Raw genomic sequence first — 25,988 nt, 5'->3', positions numbered from 1 at the left:
GAGATGGATAGAAGAAGTGTCCTTGTGGGCACTTGCATTATATTTTCCCAGCCTCTTCCAAGCTGTGAAATTAATGAGTAAGGAAAATCTGCTGCTTGAAGAAGATATAAATAAATTCTCTAGCTTAGAAAAAAAAGACATCTGAATGGGGATGTGTTACAGGAGTATAAGACACGTTTTCCATACCAGGAAAAGAGCATGGAGAAGAGTCAAATGCTATTTTGTATAACAAATTTTAAAGTTTGCAGTAATTTTGGGGGGAATCTAGATTTTAAACAACCTAAATGTAAACCTTTTTGTTTGTTTCTTTTGCCTAAGTAAACTATATTTCTATATTTACAGAGTTTACTTGCATAATGAGGCTTATGCTAAAGTTGTTACCTAGGCAACTCCCTGTCAAAGGCTCTTGCACTTTCCAAAAAGGTGAAGGGATAAAAAATGTTAAACTGCTGGCAGATGACAGTGTTTTGTGTTCTGCTTTGTTGTTCTTAGCAATCAAAAATGAGTCCTGTCAAAGAAAGCTGACCCCCAGGTCTGTCACAGTGCAGCTATATTTGGGACCCACATGTCTCAGTTATTATAATCTCTCCAGTGACTACCCACTTGTGTGTTTTTAAGGACAGATTGCACATACGTGCTGTGTGGGTCACAGCTAGAGGAGGTGATCTGCATTGCTCCCACACAGTCAGGTACAATTGTCTATCTGCCACTCCAGCTGTCAGCAGTGGCTCAGCTGGGGCTTTTCCATGGCCTTCAAGTAAGGAAGGGGTTGTAAATTTCCTCTCCTAGGGGCAGAGCTGGGTTGAAATATGATATCAAGGAAGAGTATATATCACCTGGTTTCTTTCTCATGCCTTGATTTTGATTTTATGGCTGTTTCTGGTAAATGTTGCTTTGTATTTTATGCTGATATGGCTTTCCTAGGAGGGAGAAGGCAGCCCAGGGGTATTGCTCAGAAGACAGTAAGCAAAAGACTGTTATAATGCAGTCTCTTTGTTGATTACTCATCCTGGGGTGAATTCCAGCTCTACTCCTTATTTTTCTTTTTTCATTTTTTCTTTACTATCTGGTCATGAAAACTCATGAAAGGCTATGTAAAAAGCATATGGGCCCCTTACAGTCAGATAAATATTGTTGTCGCGTATCAATCAATCAGATCATATTCTGAACCTTGGCATTGGGCTTATGGTTAAAATTAAAAAAACTTTTTTTTTTCTCCCTGTCCCATATGTGAATGGATATTTACATGCAAACTTCTACACCTGGAGATTAAATTGTTTATGCTATGGAATGGCACTGCAAACCTAGCAACCAAGCTACAGGAACAAAACTCAGAGCTACGTAGAAGACTATGCTACCAATCCAGAGGGCAAGGTTTAGAGACACTGCCAGTGAAAGGTTAGCAACCATTAAGAATAGACAAATACTCACGCTGAGTTACCCTTCTGTGACCATTGCAACCAGCAGCACAAAAATGCATTGACAGAAATGAACAAAAAAGCCGTGTCTGTGATATGGTGGTGGACATCTCTATTCATTTTGACCTGGCAGTGAAACTGAAGCTTTTATTTTCTTCCCCTGTTTCTCCAAATCGTGTTTTATTTTTTCCCCCAATGGATTTTTTCTAGGAAATTGTGGATTGGAAGAAGGGACCACTGAAAACCTATTTGCCTTTGCTTAGCTATTTAACACTCTTTTGCCTGCCTGCTCTTCTGGGGGACTACTACAATGACAGATCCTTCAGTGGTGGATCACATGGCCCAACTGAGACTCAAACTCCTAGAAAAGGTAAGGTAATAATTCTGCAGTGGTCACCTTTGCTTTACTTTTTGCTGTTGCGTGTTTATGCATTAACACTGTATTTTAAACAATTATATTTCTACTGAGATAAAAAGAGGACTTGCAAAACTGAGAACTTGTATCATCACATAAGCAGAGGCAGACCAATGTGCAGTAGTGTTACAAGTAAAAGCCACTTAAAGATTGTATATAAGGAAAAACAATTTGCTTGAAGTGGCATCTAACCTCTCTCTTCAAGGTGTAGTCTTTTGTCTTAGATGTACCAGACACTTGAGAGGAAAGCTTTCACAAGTATGGAGCTGGGCAGAACACAGGAGACAAAAAAAGAGCCTGTGCATCAGGGAAAGGTCTCTACTCCATTTTCTGAGCATCAGGGAGCCACAAGGGGCAGCTGCTCCCTGCAGAGCTGGGAGTTGACCATAACAGCACAGCCAGTAGGACAGGGCAAGCAAGGCAAGCAGGGTAGAGCTTGAGATGGTGGCAGGGTTCAACTAAAAGTCCAGATCCATCAGTTAAGTTCGTGGTGAAAAGGCAGATCTGAGGCCAAAATGGGGAATGTCTGCAGGTTGGGATTAGGGTTCACAGGATCTGTGGCCACTCAATTGCATGGCTGTGGTTGAACTGGAGACCAGTATTCATCCAATACAGCTCTCGAAAGAACTGAAGACCTAGAGCTGAGATTAAAGGAGCTCCCTGGCATATGGGCACAGGTTGTGGATGGAAGCCCCAGGTGAGGCTGGTCAGAGCCATTTGGGCCTATAAATGCACTGAGTATCCAAAACTGTCTGGTAACCAGTTCTTTGTATGATCTCTCTCTCTACCCTAAAAAATAAGTGATGCATAAGTCTTCTGATTCAATGTGCTATCGATTTCTAGGTCTGGGATGGCATTACAGTTGAAAGCATTACCGTTCTTTTGCTATGACTAGATTTATAGTGAGACATTTCATACTTCTATATACTTCTATACTTTTAGTAGCCCTCACTAGCTCTGATGGCTGATTTAGCAGTTAAAAGTGTCCCTTACCTCAATTTCTGCTTTATTTCCTCCATCCCAAACTCATGTCTATAATATGGAGTTGAAAATTGTTGTGAACTTTGCTGCCTAACTGACAATCATTTTTGTTGCGGCTCTACCAACAGAGACTAGAAAAGGAACAGGAGAACCTAGGGAAGATGGACTCACCTGTCCCAAGAGCAAGTAAGAGAAACATTTTTTCTGGTTATGGATGTGATACAGAAAGGGCTTAGTGATGTTCTCAGCCATGTTCCTCAGTGGATCACTTCAGATGATTACATCTCCTCCCTAAAAATTTGAAGGAGCATCTGCCCCTGTGTGCTCTGTGTCTGGGCATTTGAATAGTCAGAACTTTATCTGTCTCAGCTTCTGATGGCACGGACATTGTCTGGAGGACAGGAGGGAGGCTCCAAACTTGAGTCTGTGCTGTTTTAGCTCAGTCTGGGTATCTAAGTATGCATACAGCCCTGAGGTAGCCAAAGCAAGTCCCAGTGAAGCATGCACAACAATATTAATCAGCGTATGTGTCTTGTCCTATCCAAGCCAGTAACCTTAGAAGTCTTGATGCAAGGAGAATGGCCTTGCTAAACACTGCAGGTGTCTGCATTTTACCTTCCAAAATTCTCCAACTTTTTTTTTGGCCAAAGGCAAACAATCAGCTAGTCAGGTCCACTGCCATAACAAAGAATGCCTTCCTGCTGAGGTTTTCTGTTGTGGCTTCTCAGCTGTGGATGCTGGCTAAGCTGAAGCACACTGCTGGTTGTTTTGGTTGTGCTAACACCTATATCCATAAGTGAGCCCCTGTCTTAATCCATCTGTATGCTTAGCATAAGTGATTATGTGCTTGAAAAAGAGTTGTTATGATGGCCATGCCTCTCTGAGGAGTCCAAGCAGAAGGCCCAGTCTATTACTAATGCTGTTCTGCATGTTTGAACCTGAACAATACAGCCCCATGCAGACCAGAACATGATTTCCAATTTAAAAGAAAAGTGACTCAGCTTATGAAACAAATCATCACACTGAAAAAGTTGGTCTGGAGGACTCGATTGGTAAGAGCTGAAACACCAATGTTCATTTTACCAGGAAACTTGAAATGCCGTGCAAAAAGGTTCATACATTGCACATGGCATGCATAGCTTCCACACAAGTAGTGTTGAAGGGAACATGCTACTCATGAGTAAACCATCACAGCAGCTGCTAAAAGACTCTTATAATGACACAAGTTATTTTGAACTCCCTTATTTATCATCTTCTAGCTGGTTCTCTAGCTTTCATAAAGAATTGTCTAAACCTCAAAAACCTTATAAGTAAGCTGGGATTCCTGCTCTTTACCTGAACCAAATTCAGGATCTAATTACACATGCAGTGCTTATAATTGTATTATCTGTGGATTAAAGCCAACCAGTAGAAGATCAGTAACATTTCTAGAATTTACTCTGAGCTCATATTTATTGAGATGATGCGCAAATAGTTGAAAACTTGCAATGTGGTGGCCAAAAATTAAAAACTCAACTTTCAGCTTCAAACTACTAAGTGATGCTTTTCAGAATAGATGCTAGGCATGCCTCCAATGTATCTGAAAATGTTTTTTTTGTTTGTTTGTTTGTTTTCATTTCAGCAGAGTTCAAAATCAGTTTCTTCTGTGGGAAGATCTGAAAAAGATAATGTTTCAGAACAAAATGTAAACAGAAAAGTTGATTTTCAAAACTGAATTTGTTTTGATATGCCATAAACTGTGCACAGTACAACTAGAAATTTTCAGGCTGAAATGATATTCTAAGCCTGAAGCTCTTTTAAGGAGGTTAAAAGGGGGCTTTAAAGAGCAATCTGAAAAGTTTATTTTCAGAGAAGGTGCATTGCCTTTGTAGAGCTGCCAAGCAGCTGTGTCTACATGGGCTATAAAGTCAGTATCCATTCATGGATTTGACAAGAAAAGTAGCTTAAAGCTTTTTCTAGAAGAAATCAAGCTATCTCATAACATGTTTTCCAGACTTAAACTCATAATGCAGGTGTTATAATGCTCTGTCTTTGTGATCCTTTAAAAAGATAATGGACATTTCCTCCTTCAGGGAACAGACAAGAGGATATGCTTCAAAGTGCCCTGAGGCGAAGGAAAGATCTCCTGCAGGAGCTTAGAGTAAGAGCCCTCCATGTTGTCAAGTAACTGTGTGAGGAGTGCAGTTTAATGTGGTGAACACAAGAGTACACTTTTGATGATAAAATTAGATGTTAACTTTAAACAAGTAGTGTGAATGCACTGAGCCCGGTTTATGAGAAGCATGCCTCCCAAATAAAGGGCAGGAAGGAGGCTGATGGGAAGTTGAGGAAAGCCCATGTGCTCTGCTGACTGAACCTGTGCTCAGGACATGCCCAGTGGTGGATCCAGGCAGGTTAATCCTAGTGCCTCCTGCAAACATGGGCGAGGAGCTGCTGTGCTTCCCTGAGCTGAGCCCTCTCAGGCAAAGACCTCTATGTACACAACAGAAAGGGCCAGGTTATCTGCATGTCTGCTGCCCACATGAATTCAGCTCTTTTCTGTCCTTTAATTCTTTGTCTGGGCAGTATTCAGTTCTCTTCTCATTTAGAGTCATTAGCTGGGTCCTGTTAGTCAGGCAGAGGGGCTGGAGAGCAGCAGGTCTCAATCAGATATCTGATTTTGCAGGACCAGCACCTTCTGGAAGAGCTGTCACAGCCTTCTGCGTTGGCTGGGGGACACCTTAGGAACTGCAGCGCTGCCGCCCCCCACATCTACCAGCTACCTTTTCCAGCACCCCAAGCAGAGGCACCAAGGATTATCCAGCAGGCGGTAAGGATCCTCACTCCTAGGAAACACTGGCCAAAAACAATCCTGACTTCTCCATTTTCCTTTCTTATCCAGATGCCTCCTCAGCCTGCTACTATCATCCAGCAGCTACCACAGCTGCCTCCGCTGATAGCACAGATACCTCCTGCCCAACCTTTTGCAGCTCCCCGCTCTGGAAGCATTAAAGAAGGTAATTCCCTGGGTCTAGCAATTAGGTCCCATCACTGAGCACAGGGGAATACCCAGGAAATGTACCACTGTGAGAGGAAGTTGGATGCTGTCAGGAGACAGCATAAAACTCAGCGAATAGGCTTCTGCCGGGGCTGTGGGAATAGCACTCTGTAAAACTAGATACCAATTCTGAGAGACTTTTGGACAAATTCTTATTACTAAAATTAAAAATTAAAAAAAATAAAAAATAAAAAATGTAAAAAAATAAAAGACAATAAACTCAGCAAAGACAGGTTAAGGTGTCAGAGAAGCTTGGGGAAGAAAAAACAGCTCAAGCCATGACACTGAGTAACATTAGCAAGGTCAAATTCATGCAAATGGATGATTTCAAAATTCACAAATTGGCTTTTAAGCTCCATTTTTCTTCTTATGTTTTCTCTTAACCTATTGTTTAATCTTCTCAGAACAATACAGGCCTTTGTTATGCCCCATGTTTGGAAACAAGACTCTTCTGAATATAGTACAATGCCAATAAAAAGAGCTTGTTTCTAAACATAGGTGGATGCTATTGTGAAATAATACATAAACCTGGGGTGACTTCCCCGTCTCAACCTTCAGTCAAAGGTTTCCTTATGGCACAGTATGACCAGTTAAAAAGAAGAGTTGTTTTTATTTATTTTTTCCTCCTCCTCATACTTAAAATAGTTCTACTGCACAGGTCCTTTGTAATTAGGATCCAGAGATCGTGGTAAATGGATGTGATGCACATGGAAGGGAATCTGAAGGTGGCACTGCAATATCATGTAAAGTCAAAGAAACCTCTCATGTGGACAACAATAATCTGGAGCCAAAGCCATGGAGAGTGCCATAAGATGCCTGTCCATGCTCCTAGTGTCTACTGGAGAGAGCTACAGTGCACAGATTTTCCCCAGCCTGCCAATGAGCGTAGCTAGAGGGGTAGACTTGCAGGGGAACTAACAAAGAGAAGATGCTCAACAGCAGCTTTCTTGTGGAAGGGAGGAGAAACAGGAGACCTGGTCTTAATGGTCTTATTTGTAGACATTCATTTTGCACTACCTGGCCACATAACCCTAATATTATCCAACCTTCCCTTTCTGCTGCTTTATCTCAGTTGTAGTGACCAGTCTGTAAGCTGGAGGGCAGTCCCTACTGAGATGCCTCTGTAGCTGATAAAGCTCTTGCTTTTTTCCTTCGGGTAACCTCTTCACAGATATGGTAGAGATGATGCTGATGCAGAATGCACAGATGCACCAGATCATCATGCAGAATATGATGCTGAAGTCTCTGCCATCAGTGGCGTTCACACAACCTGCTGGATCCAGCTCTCCCCTCCTTCAGCACAGACAACAGGTAATGACACAGCATCCAAAGGGCATCCTTGCTCATGTAGGACAATAGTTACTGTCCTTTGGGGGCTGCAGGAACTGCACAAAACAAGTTCTGCTGCCCAGGGTGTCCTGCAGGTCTCACATGCAGTTCTGTTCAGCACCATGTGAGGACCCAACAGAAGATGTCAAATGCGCAAGTGCAGACTAGATTCAGTCCAGCTCTTAAAATGTATCTGGCCTACACACTTGAAGTACTAACATACAGAGAAGAGGTCTGTGCTAGGCATCTGCTGCTGCACCTGGAGCCTTGGGAGCCTGACACCTGTTGACTTTCATTGAAACATCATCTGTGTTGGTGTGTACAGGTGTCTTCATAGCACCAATGATTTACTTAGTCTGTAGCAGTATGGCTTGACTTTTGTCCACTTGCTGCAAGCAGCAGAACTGTACTTGTGTTACAAGTCCTGTAACTGGTGAAATTTGACCTGGCAGTTTAAAACTGGCTAGAGCTGAAGCACAGGTTTTGTGGTCATACTTGGAGCTTCACAGCTCTAGCTACTGTCTCACCAAAAATCAATGACTAGCAAGGTCTGGAAAGACATGTCTTATGGATATTTTTGTGTGTGGATCCCTATAGGTTTGTTTCCAAAATTTGTCTAGTGCCTAACAAAATGTAGGTAATTTTGAACATATCCTTAGGTGCACAGTTCCTAAGCTATTTTTAACAAGGTGATATATAGCTCCTTAGCTACCTTAAGTGCTTTGGAAAAATGTATTTCTAGTCTCTAATCTGAAGCATTTATTACCTAAGCAGCAGGGACTGTTAATCTTCAGGAAGGATGAGATATCTTAGTGTTGCAAAGTCTTCCCCTATATTTTTTCATCCCTTCCATTTTCAGGCTAACCATGACTTCCCAGTGCTGCAAGAAGGATTTTTGTTCTCTTTGTCTTGGTGATTGAGGTTGCCATTTATTAAGAAAGCAACACCCACGCTTCTGCAGTATTTGACCAGTTCACTCCCACCTTTCTTACCTGCTATTTGCAAAAGCAACAAATGGCTTAAAATCCCCTACATTTAAGAGCAGGGTAGGAAACATAGCCTTCCATAACCCATCCCCATGGCCTGTGCAGTTGGAAGCTGACATCTTTTGCAGCTGTTGAGACCAAATGTCTGCCTGAGATGGAATGCCAACAGCAGCTGCTCACTCTCACATTTCAGGACACTGACATCTCAGGAGCCAGCACCACTATAGCCAGCATGGCATGCAAGGGATCATCTATTTCCCCAACAGCTGTCCTGGGACAGATTCATTGTGAACATGGCAGGTGGCACTAGTAGTTCCTCAGAAATGTGTCAGAGCTGTGCTGAGCATCACCTTGGGTGAAAGGGTCTGCGTCTGAAGGAGGCAGCAGATGAACAGAGTGACCCTTTGTTCTCCACCTTCCTCTCAGGGCTACTCCACCAAAAAAATGTAGGTTTCTCTGACATAGCGTGGTGGGACAAACTGCTCTGAACATCCAGGTGAAATCTGAATTCACTGAGCATTTGCCAGACCCTGTATGTTCGAGCCTGTGAAACCAATCTCTGGGCATGAGATGAACTTCCTGTACCAAGAGGTGACTGAATGCGAAACCAGCTGCTCAACTGGAGACCTTAAGCTCCCTTTCTTGGGAGCTTATCACCCTTTGCCTCTCTCCAACTAGGACCTGCAGCTCGCCACTCCCATGGCCACGAAATCAGACAGGCCCCAGCTGTCCGCGGTGCATCACCACCACCATTACTCTCCCCCAGGGCTGCTACCCCCAGCCATGCCTGCGGGTCTCCTGATGCCAAGCGGAAGGCTCCCACCTACATCCTCAGCTAGTCATTGGGCCAGCAGCACACTCCCAGCTGTGCAGATGTAAGTCAATGGACTGTGACGATATGAGCCAGTTTACCTGCTAAATAAGAGTTGGCTTTGTTTTGCATTCAAGCCAACATTCCCCATGGGATTTATATTTTTGAAACACTCCTGAAGTCCCCAAGCAGAGGTATACAGCCCTCTCCTCACAGGGCTCACTTGCCTGTGCCTTTGCTGCTTCCTGGAAGCTTGTCCTCGTCTGCTGTCTAGGTGCAAGGAGATGATACCAGGGACTACTACCTGAATGGGCACATGAGCAGCCACACTGCCCCATAAGCCAGCCTGCTCATGCCAAGGTGTGGTGGTTTTATGCTGATGGATGGGCAACTAAGTTCCACCACACTGCTCTGTAGCTCCCCCTCCTCTGAAGGACAGCGGGAGAAAATACGTTGAAAAAAGAAAAGCTTGTGGGTTGATACAAGGAGTGGTTTAATTAGGAGGGCGAGGGGGAAGGCAGCAAAGGGAGAAAACAATTGTTCTTCTCATGACTTTTAATCTGTCTTCTCCCTCTTTAGCTACCTTTCACTGTGAATTATGAGATTCTATACATCTATACTGTCCTTTTGCAGCTGCAGCAAGCATGTGCTGTTGGCTATTACCAAACACAATAAAGACATTTTTCTTGTTGCAGGTGGCCCACATACTGACAGCATGTGTTCCTCTGCAAGTGTACCATACCATCATGGAGGTCAACCTGTATTTGAAGAGTTCCTAAATAATCTGACTGACAGCCTGATGTCTGTACATCTGCATATTGTTGGTACAAGAAGTGAGCAAGAGTAAGACTGCAGATCCTCAGAAAAAATGTACCACGTACCTGCAATCTGCTTACCCATTTCTGCTTGTCCATTGTTTCCTCGCATATTCCAAACCTAGAGCAGCAGCAAGCAGTCACAATATTTTTGCCTTATTTCCACAGAACCAAGACATCCTGTCCCAAACAGTCCCACAGTAACCTGGGGAAATGCTCCTTTGCTGAGTGGACAGCTCCCTTCCTGGGGAGTGTAATGCAAACTAACACAGGATTCCTGAATGAGGGATTAATTGCCAGAATTCATCAACTAACGTGTTCTTCCTATACTGGGCTTACATGACAAGGTGTTGGTAGCAGGGGGGGCTGCAGGGAGACCTTTGTGAGCACAGCACTGGAGCTTACCCATATGAGAAAACAGCCAGCTCTAGTGGATTGCAAAAGGCACCTGCTGATGGCAAGAGCTGGGCTGTGAGCAATGCTGGCTGTGCCTATGTGACAGCAGAAAGGGGGAAAAAAATGCTGTGCAACAGCAGCAGGGAGAGAGAAGTGAGAAACTGAGAAAGAATTTTTCAGACCCCAGGGTCAGTGCAGCAGGAGGGCAGGAGGTGCTCCAGGCAGGCAGCAGCAGTTCCCCTGAGGCCTGTGGAGAGGCCCCTGGTGGAGCAGGCTGTCCCCCTGCAGCCCATCGGTCCCACATGGAGCCGATCTCCACGCTGCAGCCCATGGAGGAGCCCCCGGTGGAGCAGGTGGATGTGGCTTGGAGGAGGCTGCGGCCCATGGAGAGCCCCCGCAGGAGCAGGCCCCAGGTTGGAGCTGCTGACTGTAGGGGACCCGTGCTGGAGCAGTTTGCTCCTGATGGATGGACCCACATTGGAGCAGTTCTTGAAGAGCTGCTGCCTGTGGGAAGTCCCCACAGGCTCAGTTTGGGAAGGACAGCATCCCATGGGAGGGACCCCACGTCAAAGTGACCATGAAGGAGCAGCAGAGATGAAGCATTATGGACTGACTGCAGCCCCCATTCCCTGTTCCCCTATGCTGCTTGAGGGGAGGAGGCAGAGAGAGTAGATGGGGGGAGAAAGGTGTTTTTAGTTTTATTTTACTTCCCATTGCTCTAGTTTGTTATCAATAGGTAATAAATTACATTAATCTCTCACATGCTTTGTCTGTTTTGCCTGATAATAACTGGTGAGTGATCTGCCTTTCCTTATCTCAACCCACAAGCTTTTTTCAACGTACTTTCTCCCCCTGTTCTGTTGAGGAGGGAGAGTAAGAGAGCAGTGTGGTGGTGCTGAGCTGCCTAGTGTTGTTAAACCACTGCACCTCTCTCAACATTTTTAGTTTTACTTTCTCACAGATAAATTTGTGCTGCAGGAGTTACCTGTCCGGGGAATTAAAAATGAACATGAACAGTCCAAATGCCAGTTACTTGCACAGTAGAGCAAAATCCTGGCATTTGATTTTCCTAAAGATCAGCACTCTGCCCTAACTGCATGAGTTGGATTGACATGGCTTTCAGTATTTGAATAAATAATTCTCAATGGAGAAAAACAAAATTGCTTTTGCAGTCATCTGCTTTGAACATTAAGTGCAATGCTGGTACCTCCAACTATCTGCAGTTCATGTGTTCTGCCCCAGGAGGGCTCTGACTCTCAGTCTCTCCTGAGCCTCACATTCACAGTGCAACCTACGGTTTTCTTTCTAGAGTTTTTGGAGAGTGACTTAAGCAGCCTGGACTTGTACATGTATATTTGTTTAATTATTTCTCACCCTTTCCCTCACATAGTCAGGATTTAGACTCGGAAAATAAAATAAAATAAAATAAATCCCAGGTTTCTTCCTTATTTTTTTTTGGCATGATTTTTTCTTACAGAACATTAATTTAATGAATAGACTCACCTGGGGCCCCCACCAGGGTTGAGGTTTAGGGGTGGGCAGCAATCTCTTTAAGGTTGGACCTGTGGCTAATGGATCATGTTGACTATTTAGTGTAGGCTAACTTTAGGGTGGTTTTGCTATTATAGATGTGCCTGGTGATTATGAGGCTGTGCCTGATTCTGATTGCCATCACCTGGTCCTGACCTCAGGCTTTTCTTAACTCCATAGTTCTGTCTTGACCCTGTGCTGCTGTCCCTGGGCATGACCTGCTCACCTTGCCTGGCGCTGTGGGCTGGGGCCGTGTCTAGTGCTTCATTGAAACAGATATGTAGTTTTGGGCAGTGCATTGCTCACTTTGCAATAAATGGTAGTTACTGAATGTTAATGTATGTATTTTCACTGTCCTTTAGTTTTTGTGTCTAGGATAAACATTATTGGAACAGTAGAAAATTGAATTTCATGACGGTCAGAAAATATGTGTTTATGGTTGAATAACAAAACACGTATGTCCCCTGGTTAGGGCAAGCAGAATGCTACTATTTATTCCTGAACATCCCAGTACTAAAACAGGTGAATTAACTCCTCCCTCTTAAAAGCTTCCTGTGTGCAGCACTGTCTCAGCAGAGTCAATCCAAGGACGAGCAGCACAATGCAACCAAAAGCCAGGTCCATGCAAGTTCTCCTCTTATTCCACGTGCAGGGAGGCAACCTTTCATTATGTGCTTGAAGATTGCAGAACTGCTATGCCATTTTCAAAAGAAGCTGCGTTGAAGACCACCACATTCACACCAAGGTAGGTAAGCATCTCTGCCTAAGGCTCAGCATGGTGTGCTGGCAGCCTGGGGTGGGAGTTGAGCTTTAACGTTAACTAGGGAATCAACCCAGGCATGACGCGGCCACCCACATCCTCTCCATTCTCCGCCCTCTGGGGAGTAGGGAGCAGGCAGCAGGGTCGAAGGAGACACCAGCCTCCCCAGGGACAGCAGTGCTCAGAGCTCGCTGTCGAGAGGCTGTCACAGCAATGGAGTCCAGCAACACACATGGGAAAAGAGTTGCCATTGTTGGAGGTGGTCTGGTAGGAAATACAACCTGTCTGCTATTTGTCTGTGCTCCCCAGGGAGCTGGGGCTATGCAAGTATTGCTGGGAGGTAGAGTGGGTGACTGCTCGGCTTAAACGTGAAGGTGAGCTCCAAGCTCCTAGCTGAGCTTGAACGTGAAGGTCTCTGGAAAGGCAGCTCCAGCACAAGTGAGCTGCTCTGCACACTGTAACCAGGCAGGTTGGCATGGGCAAGGAAAAATATTGCCAAATCTCTTGCTTATATTGTCTTTCACCTTTGTATGATGTTCGCTTGTTTGAAACATAGTTCATTAACTGATTTGTTTTGCAAATTAAGAGAATAATATAATCTCTCTTGAGTTCAAATCTCAATACTCCTTTTAATCCTAGTTTTCTTGAAATTATTTTTTTCTGCCAGAGAGCAGGGTATTGTCAGGGAGCTGGCTGAGGTCTTACTGCAGGAGGCAGCAAGGATTGTTTGTGCAACTAGGACTTTTTACTACGAGAAGGGATCTTTGAGGGAAAGCTTTGCTGCTGAGATATCGCAGAGACTTAAAGGTACACTTAATACAGCCCTTGTTTGGGTATTGTACGTATACCAGGACAGGTACTTCTCTTTTCTTTCCCACACAGTAGAATAAGTCACAGGGGGATGGGGAATGAACAAGTTGCACTTTGGTCCTTTCAGGGCACCTAAAGCAGAGTCAGCTGCCAGATCTTCCATTGCATTGGCTGTTCCTGGCTTTAACCAAGTCCCTAATGTGAAATGTTTTGCAAGGACTGAGACTTGGTAAATGCTAAGCTAACAGAAAATGCCTTCCCCTTCCCATTTTTGTTTGGGACCATTTTTCTTCCACTGCTAGCTGCAGAGTTGTCTGACTTTAAAAGACAGCATGAAGCTTTACAGCACCTGAAGTTCCATTTTGACTTTTTTGGCCATTACCTTCTTGGTCCCTATGTTGCTGGAAAAAGAGTGGGAAGAGTCTGTAGTTCTGTTCGTTCTGATATGATTATTGATGGAAGTTAAAGAAGAAAAAGGCATCCGTTTAAATGAAAAGTGCTGTCCTTTTTAAGGTAATATCTTGCTTTTGCAGAGGTCTAACATTTTTCCAAGAAATACAAATATAGATTCATAGACTCGTTTAAGTTGGAAAAGACCTTCAAGATCAAGTCCATCCATCAGCCCAAATCACTGAGTCCCATCACTACACCACATCCTTTAGTGTCTATATATAGCTCAGAGAGGAGAAGGGAGCTTGCCTGCACCAGCTCCTGTTGTTTCTGGCTGAATGAGTTAGCCCTGCACAATTACTGACAAGTAAGCAAGTCCCGAGCTGGATATTACTTTATGTAACAAGCCATGATGGCTAACTTTTGTAACGATGATCTTTGAGGCTCTGCAGGCCCATCAGGGGTGCCAGAGTCCTTCTCTCTAGGAAGAAGTCCTCTATGGTTCTTGATCAAAGGGTCTCTTCATCTCTGCTCAACTGCACCCTCTGACTGCTGTTTTCCCTTGTGAAGGAGATGCAGTTCAATAGTGATCTGTGATATAGCTAATAGTGAAACACTTCATCCATCATTCCTGATCCTTCTCTTGTAGGTGGGTGCATTAAATGCCTGTTTCTTTGCTAGACGAGGTTTCCATGTTGATGTTTATGAAGCCAGAGAAGGTAAGTGCAGCCTGAACATTACTGCTTTAATAATATATTTGTGTCCCTTTACTTGTAATAGCTCTTTAAGAAGCAAAAGAGGAACTGCATGACCTCACTGAAGCTGCAGGGAGAAAGCAGAATCTGAAAGTGTTACTTTGTGGATGTCCTTTTCACTCTTTCCTTTAGCATCTGTGGTGGTTGGGGGAAGCATTTATTTGAAATACACTGCCTTGTGTGGAGAGAACCAGCCCTTCAGATATTACTTAATATTAATAATTGCCCTTTTTTATGGCCTTGGTTTAAATACTGATTCAAATCCTTATTTTTCAAAAAATATTTTCTGCATTAAGAAGTATAGCATGGTGCCATTGAACTAGGTGTTAGAACTTTGAGAACAATTGCTATTGTTAATACTGCAGCATTGCTCTTAGGGCTAAAAGCACTGAGTTGACTCCTAAATGCCATAAATATTGGCGAGGAGGGTCTCCTGTCACTAAGCGTAGTGAATCCATGTTCAGCAAGAGGGTTGTCCCTGCCTTCAAGAAAGGCTAGTAGCAAAGTCTGGAAGCACTGGAAGAAAGCTACAAGTTCAGAAACTATTAGGGAGGAACAAACACTTTGGTAAGTGTGACAGTTCACAAGAGGCCCTCAGTGGAGTATTTCCATTTCTCAGAGTAATCTTCCCTGGCACACAGAAGCATGACTACTGCAGAGCTGTCTGCCTCTGTCAAAATGCAGTAGTGTTTGTATTTACTAGTTACATTATGCTGTCAAAGGAGCTGGAACATCACAGCTCGTGCTCAGAAACTTGGGTACCACATTGAAAAGGCTCCAAATGATGCACAGAATGAGTGGGCACATCTCTGGCACAGCATGCTACAGCAAGCACTACGTGTTAGCCATGGGTGTTTGCAGAAGTGAGTTCTTAAGCTGACAGAAAAGCATGGTTCTTGTCAGGTTATTTCCTCATTCTCCTCATTTCTGCTTGTGACTGTGAGCTGAGGAGTGATGTATGGGGCAAGCTGAAGGTTATGAAGACCTTTAGTCATGGGGAAAAAAGTGAGCAGCACATGCCCCTACTCTGAGCTCCAGCTGTAGCAGAAGTAGGACTTGGCAAACAGGAATGGAGGTACTGGAGGGTACCTGGTACTACAGGTACTGGAGGGATGAGCAGCAGCATGGCACTGCTGCAGTAGTGTGTATGGGCATGCTCTGAAGTGTCCCAGGCAAGCTTGGTGTGCAGTGGCACTGACTTCTGAGGGAGCCATCAGAGGGTGACATGACTGCAGCTTGTGGCAGAGAGCTGCTCTCGTTCCTGCCTGAACTGGCTGTAGCTCTGGCACAGCCCAGTGCCCAGGTGCTTGTTGAAAGGAAGAGAAATAATCTGCCTTCAGCACCTCTGCAGCAAAATGGAAGATGAGAATGACACTTATGGAGGGTGAAACTAAACTGAAATGTGCAGTGAGAGTAGGAGAAGCTCTGTGTGAAATGTGGTCTCTGATAGCATCTTGCTTGGGAAGTTGTTGGAGCAGGCCAGAACTCCCAGGCACCCATCCTGAGCACCATACACAGCTCTGAGCCCCTGCAGGAGGAAGCAGTTATCGACAAGAAGGTCTCAGGATGGGCGGTGTGGGGAGCAGCTTTCTCATCAGGGAGGACCAGCCCAGCCGAGACTCCTAAGACCAGAAGTAGCACATCTACAGCAGGGCATGGTGAAGGCATCATGAGCAGCTGTTTGCAGCTCACTCTGGCAGGAGCAGCAGCCAGCCTCATGTGAAGGCAGCAGGTTTCAAGTTCAGAACAAAAGGAAATGCTTCTTCACAGCTGTTGAACTGTTAAACTCTTTGCCGGATGTTGTATGTGCTAGAAGTTTCTTGGGTTAAAAAAGCCTGTGGTTAATTTAACTGAAGCAAGCTGCATTCAGCTGTTACTGTGAGGATAACACTCACCATTCCTGAAGTGACTGAGGCGCTGGAAGCAATGCTGGAGGCAATGCTGGAAGCATGTCCATCCACTTCTGCTGCTGCTGAAGCACCATGAGTTGGCTGCCGCCAGGAGGATGGGTGTTCTCACCTGCCTTCCAGGGAGGATGAATCCTACCCCTCTGCCCAATCTTTGGGCCTGTGGCTCTTGCTAAGATAGCATCTGTCTCGGGACTGGGACGAGGCCCTGTGACACACACTGTCTGGACAGCCAGGGAAATCTGAGAGCATGACTTGCCAGTGTCCTGGAAAGCATCAGTGACACCCAGCAGAGGATGAGAAGCTGCCAGACATTAATTGCTCAGCTCCCTCTGCTGAGGTGGGAAGCTTCTCTTTTTGATAACATGTCCTTTGGTGCTACAAAGAGGTGTCAGGACCCTGTGGCTCCTTTGCTGCACTCAGCTGCAGCAGCTTCTCTGAGACTGGAGAAGGCACAGAGGAAGGGACACTCAGCTGCCCATTCCCCTCTCCAGTGGCTCAGATGCTTTCCCAGCAACTGACCGTGACCTGCCCACTTTGCTGTGTGGATGGCATGTGAAACAGCATCCCATACGAGGAAGGGGCATCTCACGACCAGGTTTCTCAGCAGGATGCTGCAGAGCTGGTCTCAGAGCTGGAGGGCTGGGGGAACGTGGGAGACTCCCCACCATCCACCTGCTGCCGCTGCAGGGATTTCGGGTGGTGAAGCCATGCAGAAGGTGTCTGTGTAACCAACTGCTCTCTCTGTGCAGATATTCGGATGTCCAGCTTCGCCCGTGGCAGAAGCATTAACTTGGCCCTGTCCCACAGAGGACGCCAGGCCCTCCAGGCCGTGGGGATGGAAGAGCAGGTACCCTCACTGCTTCTATAGGTGCAGGGTCTTTGGGGTCGAGATGTTGGCTTCAGCTGGTGATGGACGGGTGCCACTGCAGGGGCAGCTCTGCTTTCAGGGAGGCTGAGGCCAAGCCCCCCTGCAGCATGCCTCCAGCCTGGCTCCCTGCCACCTTGCAGCACTGCTGCCACTGCTGGGGATGCCCAGCCCCAGGCAGCTGGGCTCTGTGTGTGGCAGAGAGAGCTTCGCTGGGTGGCCACCACTCAGGCAACTCCTGCCAGTGCCCGCCTCTCCTCCCTCCTAGAAGGGACAGAAGCAAGTGGCCTCCCAAAAGGATGTGATGAAGGGGCTAGTTTCCCCTCTGACATGCCAAAATCTGTATTTTTCCCCCAGATCTTGACCTTTAGGCTTGGTCTTCTCTCTAGCTTCCTCAGCAAGCTTTGGAGTGACTCTTGGTCCCCCTGCATGCTGACTTCTGTGATCAGGACCCAGCACTGTCCTGGACTGCCCACTGCCATGTAATAACTCCATGCTGCATTTACCTTGCAATTTTTTCCCCAGCAATTTGTCTGGCTGCAGAAACCCTATGAGCAGAGGTTGCTCCATTCTGCCTGGAGTGTGGAGTTTGGGGGATGGCACTAGGTGGGTTGTGTCCTGCCCCTTGATGGCTCAGCTTTGGGGGGAAAACTGGGTTCTCCTCCCTTCTATTTCAGATTGTGTCCAAAGGCATCCCCATGCATGCACGGAGAATACACACGCCATCTGGGAAGAAATACTCCATTCCATATGGCAAGAAGAACCAGGTACTTGTCTCATGCTCTCACTTTGGGGGTGCTTCACAGAGCACAAGGGGTCTCTGTGATGGGTGGTGGGAAGGGAGTGAGGTGCACCTGCCAAAATAGAGACAACAGCATTCTGGAAGAAATTAGGTTACCCTCATCTCAGGATTTCCTCTCTCCCCATCCTGCAAAAATACACAGCATTGATTTTATGCATCATTAGACTTACCATACTTATTCTGATGTAGCCATTGATGCATTCCAATCATTCGGTAAAGATCTTCCATTTTCCGGCAAACACAACATGCATGTTTTGATTCCCTTGCTTCTCTGGTGGGGGTTGGCCTGTTCTCCCACGTGCCTGGTGACAGGACGAGGGGGAATGGGTTTAAGTTGAGCCAGGGGAGTTTTAGGCTAGATGTTAGGAAGAACTTCTTCACTGAAAGGGTTGTGAGGCACTGGAACAGGCTGCCCAGGGAAGTGGTGGAGTCACCATCCCTGGAAGTCTTCAAAAGACGTTTAGATGTAGAGCTTAGGGATATGGTTTAGTGGAGGGCTGTTAGCGTTAGGTTGAAGGTTGGACTCGATGACCTTGAGGTCTCTTCCAACCTAGAAATTCTGTGATTCTGTGATTCTGTGATTCTGCACAGCTCATCTTTAGTACATTCATTGCAGTGTGCCTTGGTCAGTCTCATTTTGGTTTCCTGCCTGAAATGTCTGCCCAGCCTGGGCTTATGGTCTTAATGCTGTGAGTGGGGATGGGATTGTATGAAGGAAGCACCCCAGTTTCAGCAGGGTCATTACTAGGAGATTTTGAGGAGGTGGCATGCGTAATCTTTCTGAGAAAAATGGCCTTCAGAAATGCTTTCTGAACTCTCTGTTTATTTGTTTTGCAGTACATTCTCTCTGTGGACAGAGCAAACTTAAACAGAGAGCTGTTAACAGGTAAGTTTCCAGGTCCATTTGCAAACACTTATATACCCTGGTCACCAAAACTTTAAGGTTTGCCTGATGAACTGCAGCTGAGTGCCTTTGAGTCCCAGGCTTTTCTTGCACATATGCAATCCACCTGCATTAGTAAGAAGAATTCAGCAGTAGCACTTGAAATGAAATCCTCTGCCTGCACTGTAGAGACTCAGGTGCTCAACACCATCTTCTAGCATCCATGGAGGAGCAAGCTGTAGGTAAGAAATGAGCAGAAACACAAGGCAGGAGCTGTGTTGCACGTTACAGAGGTGAAGGTCTGGTGAGGTTGTTTGCTCTGTAGTTAATTACCCTCTCCACAGATGGTTCAGATGGGTAGGAACAACACATCATCTGCTGAGTGTGGGAAGTGCCAGCTGAGCAATTTGCAGAATTCAGACTCACTTGAGGAATTGACTTGAGGAATTGAGAAAGAACAATGCTTTATCCATTGTGGTTAGCCAAGACATGGAGCCTGGGAGAGTTTCTGTTTGCAGGAGCAGTCTGCAGTTTGCTATCTTGGATACAGTCCTCTCTGTTTACAAAAATGTACAAAGTCCTGTCTTTGTGGCTATATGCTTGTCACAGAGCTGTGCTGGCTACATTGCTGCCGCTGGTGTTTCTGCATTGTCTTCCCTTTCTTCTCCTGTGCTGGTTCTCTGCTGTTCCTCTGCAGCAAAAGTATATTCAGACAAGTCCCCCTGAGGCCTTTCTGCAGGTGCAGAAACCGCCAAGGAGCAGCTCTCCCCATGTTTACTCTTGACTGGGGCTTTGCCAGCCAGAACAGGAGGTATCTCCTACATCTTGTGACATTTTCTGCAGCCCACAATAGTATTAGCCAAATAGAAACTGCAGCCAAGTATGTAATCTGTGCTGTCCAAGTCGAATCATAGAATCATTAAGGTTGGAAAAGGCCTTCAAGATCATCTGGTCTAACTATCCTCCTACTATTAATGTCACCCACTAAACCATGTCCCTAAGCACCACGTCCAACCTTTCCTTAAACACCCCCAGGGACGGTGACATTGCCCTGAACTTCCTGTTGGCTGCAGGCACTGTGTCCTGTCCTGAAATACAACATAATGATGGTGGAGACAGGTGAATACCCATGTCCCTGCAGGGAAGAAAGAAATCTTTTTAGATTTCGTTGCCCTTTTTAAATAGTTTTCACCAGAGTTAACTAAACACATCCTAGTGTGCCCCACCTGCCTGCCACTGCTCAGCACAACAGTCTGACTTGCAGTAACAACAAAAAATCCCTGTAAGTTAGGGATCCTTTGGAAATATTTCTGGGGTCAGTACAAGCCTCTACTTGTTGTCTTTTCACAGCTGCTGAGAAGTACTCCAACACTAGACTGTACTTTGGACACAAGCTCATGGAGTGCAATGCAAAGTTGGGGACGTTAACCATAAACAGGTAAGTCCCGTGCAAGCCTGGGATAAAGTGCTGTGTTTGGTTATTTCTGCTTAATAATTCATAAAACCTCAAACAATTGAGCAATTTCTGTTCAAAACTACTGTGTTACTCCTGAGTGGACAAAACTTGGTATCAGCTTTGGAAAGCAGAAATATCAAAGCAGAATTCACAGAGAGACTGAAAAAGCTGAAGTACCTCCCCCAGCAGGCTGGTAACAGGTGAGACACATGCTTGATGACCTGTGCAAGAAGTAAATGTGCCAGTCTCGGTAGTGCTGGCTTTCAGGGTCAGATTGCTCACCAGAAAGGGCAAGTAATGACCTTGTTTTGCAGTTGTGTTAAGTTTTGGTTGTGTCATCCCATTTATCTGGGGATGGAGGGTCTACGCAACAGCAGCGTTATACAAACAGTGCCTGCTGTGTACTTGGACATATCTGGCAGAATTACACATTCAACAGTCTGCAGAATAACGACTTATTCTGATGTTTTCAGTGAAAGACATTCTCCCCATATTCTGGAAGTTTAATAATGCTGCAGGTGACCCAGGCATTTTTGCAGCAAATTGCAAAAGGCAGGTCTTCTGTGTAATGATGAGCTGCCCTGGGGTTTATGGCGGGGTTGTTCCAAGGGACTCTCCTGCCTCCAGGTCTGACCAGCCGCCCTTGGAAGTCACCTATGATCTTATTGTGGGATGCGATGGAGCCTTCTCGACTGTCAGGAAGCAGTTCATGAGGCAAACGCGCTTCAACTACAGTCACGAGTACATCCCTCACGGCTACATGGAGCTGACCATCCCCCCGAGGGATGGAGATGTAAGTGTGCCTATCCCAGGGTTGCTGCAGCCCCTCCTGGTGTGGCGCCCACTTTCCTCATAGTGGTTCTGTTACAGCAGTGCTAGAGGAACTCACTTCTCACTTGGGGCTCAGTCAGCCTCCCAAGGGCTTAAAGCTTTTCTAGGAGAAGATAGGCATCTCTTGCTGTTTTTGGAGTTTGTTTCATTGGTGGGGCCAACTCAGAGAGTTCTTGGGGATATGCAAATGTGCCTGTGTGGACAACAGCGGGCACAAACTAGCCGATCTCTCCCTGGTTTGCCCTGCACTTGTTCTTGCTCTGTGCCTCACTAGACGCTATAGGAAGTGGAAAGGGGCCCTGAGGTCCTTGTTTCTTCCTGAGGTACAAGGGACAGGAACTGGTGTACTGGTGTGGAGGGAACTTGAGGCTAGTCTGGAGAAGACCCAGCAGATCAGGGATATGAGGTGATTTTACTTCTCTTTCAGTTTGCCATGGAACCAAACTACCTCCACATCTGGCCAAGAAACACCTTCATGATGATTGCACTGCCCAACATGGTGATAACCCATAGGCACGCTCCTTTGGGGCATGGGAATGGAGCTTGTGGGAAGGAACTGGCTGTGGTGGCAGACACGTGGCGTGGGCTGGGGGGGCTGATGCCTGCTTGGAGAGGTGCCTGGAGGTACCTCCAGTCTGAGCCAGGAGTTTCCTCCACCTGGGGGGTGCAGGGCAACACCCCCAGAGCTAGCTTTGTCCCGCAGAGCTGAGCAGGTACCTCAGCTGCCTCTCTATCTGCAGCTGGATGATATCCACCAGATATTGGAGTACAAATGCAGCCTGCCAGGCCTGCTTTAGCAAATCCTGCACTGCCCTTGTCTGCCACCCCTTTCACCCCTGCAACGCCCAGGACATGTAAACAACCATGGGACATGGAGTGACTAGGTGCTGGTCCTCACTGGGTAGACTGGCCACTGCAACAGCTGGGTGACCAGCAGGCCGGGCACTCAGCTGCTGGCCCATACTTCAGGTACTTTTTGTGGCCTCTGGGCTTCTTTCCAAACTTCCTCCCCTGCTGGCAGGACAAGTCCTTCACCTGCACGCTCTTCATGCCCTTTGAGGAATTCGAGAAGCTAACGACCGGCGAGCAAGTACTGGATTTTTTCCAGACCTACTTCCCAGACTCTATCCCCCTCATCGGAGAGTAAGTGTCCCCATTGCCCCTTGTTGCTCCTCAGCACAGTACCACCACACCAGGGGATGTGCTCCCCGTGACAGGGACTCTGCTGAAGCTGGTGGGCCAGCATCATGTGAACACTGCTCGAGTATCTCTTCATGGTCTGTAGGAGAGGGGGAACAGAGAGTCTTGGGTGTCCATTGCTTCTTCAGTGGAGTAACAGACTCAGCAGCAAGACACAGTCCCATCCTGCAGTAGTCTCTAAGTCACAACTGAGCACTGTTCTGTACCTTGGAGGTACAGTCCAGGCCCTGCCACTGTGGGAAGTGAAAAGTGGGTCACCTCCTACTGCTTCTGTATTGCTGTTGAAGTTCTTGAACTCAGGAGATGGATTAGCAGATAATAACCTATGAGTTTTTTTGATACTAGGGTTGGGTGAGTGAAGTGGCTTGACTAGAGCTAAGGTGAGGTTTGTGCACAGAAAACAGCAGTGTGAAGCTAGTCCCACTGTTGAAATATCTAAAATCTCAGCATCTGTGTAACTCGGCTAACAGACTGAGAAAAGCTAGGCTGGCAGATATTATGCTTGGAAAAACAAACAAACAAACTGTGCTAACTATGCAAAGTTTGGCACTTAGCTGTAGCTAGAACGAGAGTCAGGTCTGAGACAAGAGCAGGCAGCTCCCAGCAGCATGATGTTTCCTGTGCAGTGGGACCCTGGCTGGCTCTCACTGCTGGACAAATGGCACCAGGGCAGCAGCATGGAGCTGGAGCATCTCACTACCCCTGAGGGTCCTTGGGGGGGGGGGGGGGGGGACCAGAACCAGCCTTTCCAGCACACATACTGACTGGTGTCAGTAGGATCCCGAGCAAGAGTGGTCTGAATATATTGTGCCACAGCTATGGGAAGCAAAGCTATCTGCCTTTGTGAAATCATGTTATTCAATGTACATACATCATGCTTGCTTAATGTGTAGTGGGAAGTTCATGAAATAGGTCTTCCACTTTTTTTTTACCAGCACAAATATAACAGTGAACAGGTGTGATTTTTGCATACCGAGGCAGACAATGCCTGTGGCCTTAGCTTCCCAAGCTTGGACGTGGCATGGTTTGCTCTTGCTGTCTCTTGCAGTCCCACCAAGTGAAGTATCTGTTGTTTTGCCTGAAGGCGAGAGCTGAAGCACGATTACTTTTTGCTGCCAGCCCAGGCCATGATATCTGTGAAGTGTTCCTCCTACCACCTTGCTTCCCGGTGCGTGCTGATGGGAGATGCTGCTCATGCTGTTGTGCCCTTCTACGGACAAGGCATGAATGCAGTAAGTTCACAGCTTGCCCTGGACTGTGTCAGTCAGGTCCCCACTCTTTTCACCCAGAAATGCCCATTTTTAGAGTGTAGCTCCACAGAACTCATGGGCTGACCCATTCCACAGTTTGATGTCCTCTGCATGGGCAGGTGTTGAACTCCTTCCAGATACCTGTCTGCTTGATTGGACCTGGCTGCATTCTGGAGAGCAGATAAGGGACAGGACAGTGGTGCCACCTTTCCACGAGGCAGAGGACTACCTGGGGGCGGGTGGGGATGGGTGGTCCAGTAGGAGACCCAGGATGCTTAGGAAGGCCACCTACTACCATTGCTCTGCAAGATCCCTGTCAGGAAGCCTCCTGCTGTGAAGCTGTGGTCAGCGAGACACTGTGCTTGCCAACAGCTACATTAGTTAAGAATATATGAGGGCATTTCTTGTGAATGTGTGACTCCTGTTGCCTATTTACCCTCCCATCTTCCTCCCAGGGCTTTGAGGATTGTCTGGTCTTTGATGAATTAATGGACCAGTTCCACAATGACCTTGGTGAGTGAGATGGCTGAAGGGAAGCTCTCTGGAGCTGAAAGCAGCTGCAGGCCCTGCTGGGGAGCTGCCTGTGAGCGGCTGCTTTCTTTTCCCAGGTGCCTGCCTCCCTGAGTTCTCTAGGCTGAGGGTGCCAGATGACCATGCAATCTCAGACCTAGCCATGTACAACTACATAGAGGTAAGCGAACAGCACACGGGCTGTGGTCCTGGGGACTATCCCTGCAGCGGTGTCCTGCCTCGTTACCCAGTGAGGAACCCACAAGTGGACAGGGAGATGGCAGCTCTCACAGTGCTGCCTTGGGGCCCTGTCAGGGGTCATCCAAATTTGTCTGTTTACTTGCTCTGTGCTGGGAATGCTCAGGCTGGGCGGGCTCTGCTCCCCATGGCGCCTGCCTGAGACAGGCAGTGAGAGCTTGGGGAAGAGCTGTCACGGAGCATGGGGCTCTGCCAAGACATCCAGGTGGTGATTGCTCTGTTGCAGATGCGAGAGCACGTCAATTCAACATGGTTCATTTTCCGAAAGCGGGTAGACAACTTCCTCCACGCCCTCATGCCTTCTACCATCATCCCGCTCTACACCATGGTAAGGCCAAACCTTGCTCCCCACCATCCTAGCTCACTGTGAGCTGCTCCCACCTGTCTCAGAGCTGGTGACCTGACCATGCAATCCCCCCAGGTGACCTTCAGCAGAATTCGCTACCACAAGGCACTTCAGCACTGGAAATGGCAGAAAAAGGTAAGGGTTTGTGGTCATCCTGCCCTTGCTGTGAGCCCCCACATCCTGCATACCGGCACTGCTCAGCTGCAGGGGAGAGAGCTTTGGTGGTGGGATATTGCCAGATGGGTGAAGGTGTTGAGACAGCCCACCTGCAGGAGGGTGGCACAGGGGAGAGCCTAGGGGGCCATGCACGTGCAGGGTACTGTGTTTCCCTTGCTGGCAGCTCCTTGCCTGGAGCTGCTCCTTCAGCCCGGATAATCCTTTTCAGCTGACGTCCTCCTGACACGTTCTGGGTGAGGGCTGCTCTTTTGGCTGGCACCAGGCATCTGAGCTGTTTGGACAAGGGGCTTCGCTGGTTGCTCAGGATTTCTCTTTGTACTTGCAGATAATTAATCGAGGGCTCTTCATCATGGGGGCAGCAGGACTAGGCGGCACCTACCTGCTCATAAAAAGACTGACATGGAACTCAGACATCTTCATACAGAGCTTGTGGGGCTGGTGCCATTACATCAAGAGTATTGGAAAATTTCCCTTCAGCACCCAAGTGGCTCAAATGTAAAGGGAGGTCCCGGATGTAATAAAGCAAAGGCACAGGTGTCTGTTTCACTTTGATGTATTTTATTTTTCTTGGAATGTAGTCTGGCAACTCCTGCAGCCCTTCTGTCTGCTGCTCCCCAAGGGAAGCAGTGGTCCCTCTTCCTCTCCCCAGGTCAGAGGAACTCACTGGGTTACAGAGAGCCTACAGAGCCTCTGCAAGGACTCATGTCTCTCTGCCTAATCTCAGTAGCATTGCCTCTTGAGCAGTGCTGTGTGTCACGGGCTGGGCATGGGTTTTGTGTGCAGTAGTGTGGGGAGCACACCCTTCTAGCCAGCCAGACACTTGAATGGGTCAGGGTGTCTCAGTCCATACTGGGACCGTCCCAGTATTGCTGGCTCAGAAGTCAACTCTTACCAAAATCTGTTTTTGCCCCACTTTTTATCCTCCCCTCCACCCTTTTCCAGTTGGATGAGAGATATCTCCAGGTATCTCAGCTTCATACTTAGGCTTGGCTTGCAGGCATGAGGCTGCCTATTGTACCCATGCCTCTAGAGCTGAGCAGGCTCATGCAGCACCCATTTTGAGGCAC

General features: G+C 46.9%; 2 protein-coding genes across 3 annotated transcripts; both read left to right on the top strand.

Moving 5' to 3' along the window:
• Window positions 1–1,333: 1,333 nt before the first annotated feature.
• LOC309879354 (uncharacterized protein C21orf58) lies at window positions 1,334–10,910 on the top strand. The gene is made up of 9 exons (XM_082762955.1): window positions 1,334–1,398; window positions 1,629–1,788; window positions 2,943–3,000; window positions 4,887–4,954; window positions 5,480–5,623; window positions 5,696–5,810; window positions 7,023–7,162; window positions 8,845–9,041; window positions 9,673–10,910. Exons 2-9 carry the CDS (start codon window positions 1,729–1,731, stop codon window positions 9,686–9,688), a joined length of 798 nt encoding a protein of 265 aa, XP_082619081.1. The 5' UTR covers window positions 1,334–1,398; window positions 1,629–1,728; the 3' UTR covers window positions 9,689–10,910.
• A 1,428-nt stretch (window positions 10,911–12,338) lies between these two features.
• KMO (kynurenine 3-monooxygenase) lies at window positions 12,339–25,460 on the top strand. Of its 2 annotated transcripts, none has more exons than XM_082762937.1 (15): window positions 12,339–12,463; window positions 14,328–14,397; window positions 17,093–17,190; window positions 17,886–17,975; window positions 18,848–18,896; window positions 20,244–20,331; window positions 20,977–21,142; window positions 21,608–21,679; window positions 22,202–22,323; window positions 23,465–23,612; window positions 24,086–24,143; window positions 24,239–24,321; window positions 24,625–24,726; window positions 24,820–24,879; window positions 25,247–25,460. In XM_082762937.1, the coding sequence occupies exons 3-15, from the start codon at window positions 17,101–17,103 to the stop codon at window positions 25,418–25,420; spliced, it is 1,302 nt and encodes a 433-aa protein (XP_082619063.1). In that variant the 5' UTR covers window positions 12,339–12,463; window positions 14,328–14,397; window positions 17,093–17,100; the 3' UTR covers window positions 25,421–25,460. The 2 variants fall into 2 exon arrangements, with proteins under 2 accessions (XP_082619063.1, XP_082619062.1); XM_082762936.1 differs by lacking the exon at window positions 12,339–12,463 and adding an exon at window positions 12,617–12,745.
• The last annotated feature ends 528 nt before the right edge of the window (window positions 25,461–25,988 follow it).

Source organism: Aythya marila (genome assembly GCF_965140915.1).
Source record: "Aythya marila genome assembly, chromosome: 6".
NCBI classification, from domain to species: domain Eukaryota; kingdom Metazoa; phylum Chordata; class Aves; order Anseriformes; family Anatidae; genus Aythya; species Aythya marila.
This window is presented reverse-complemented; position numbering and strand designations above follow the sequence as displayed.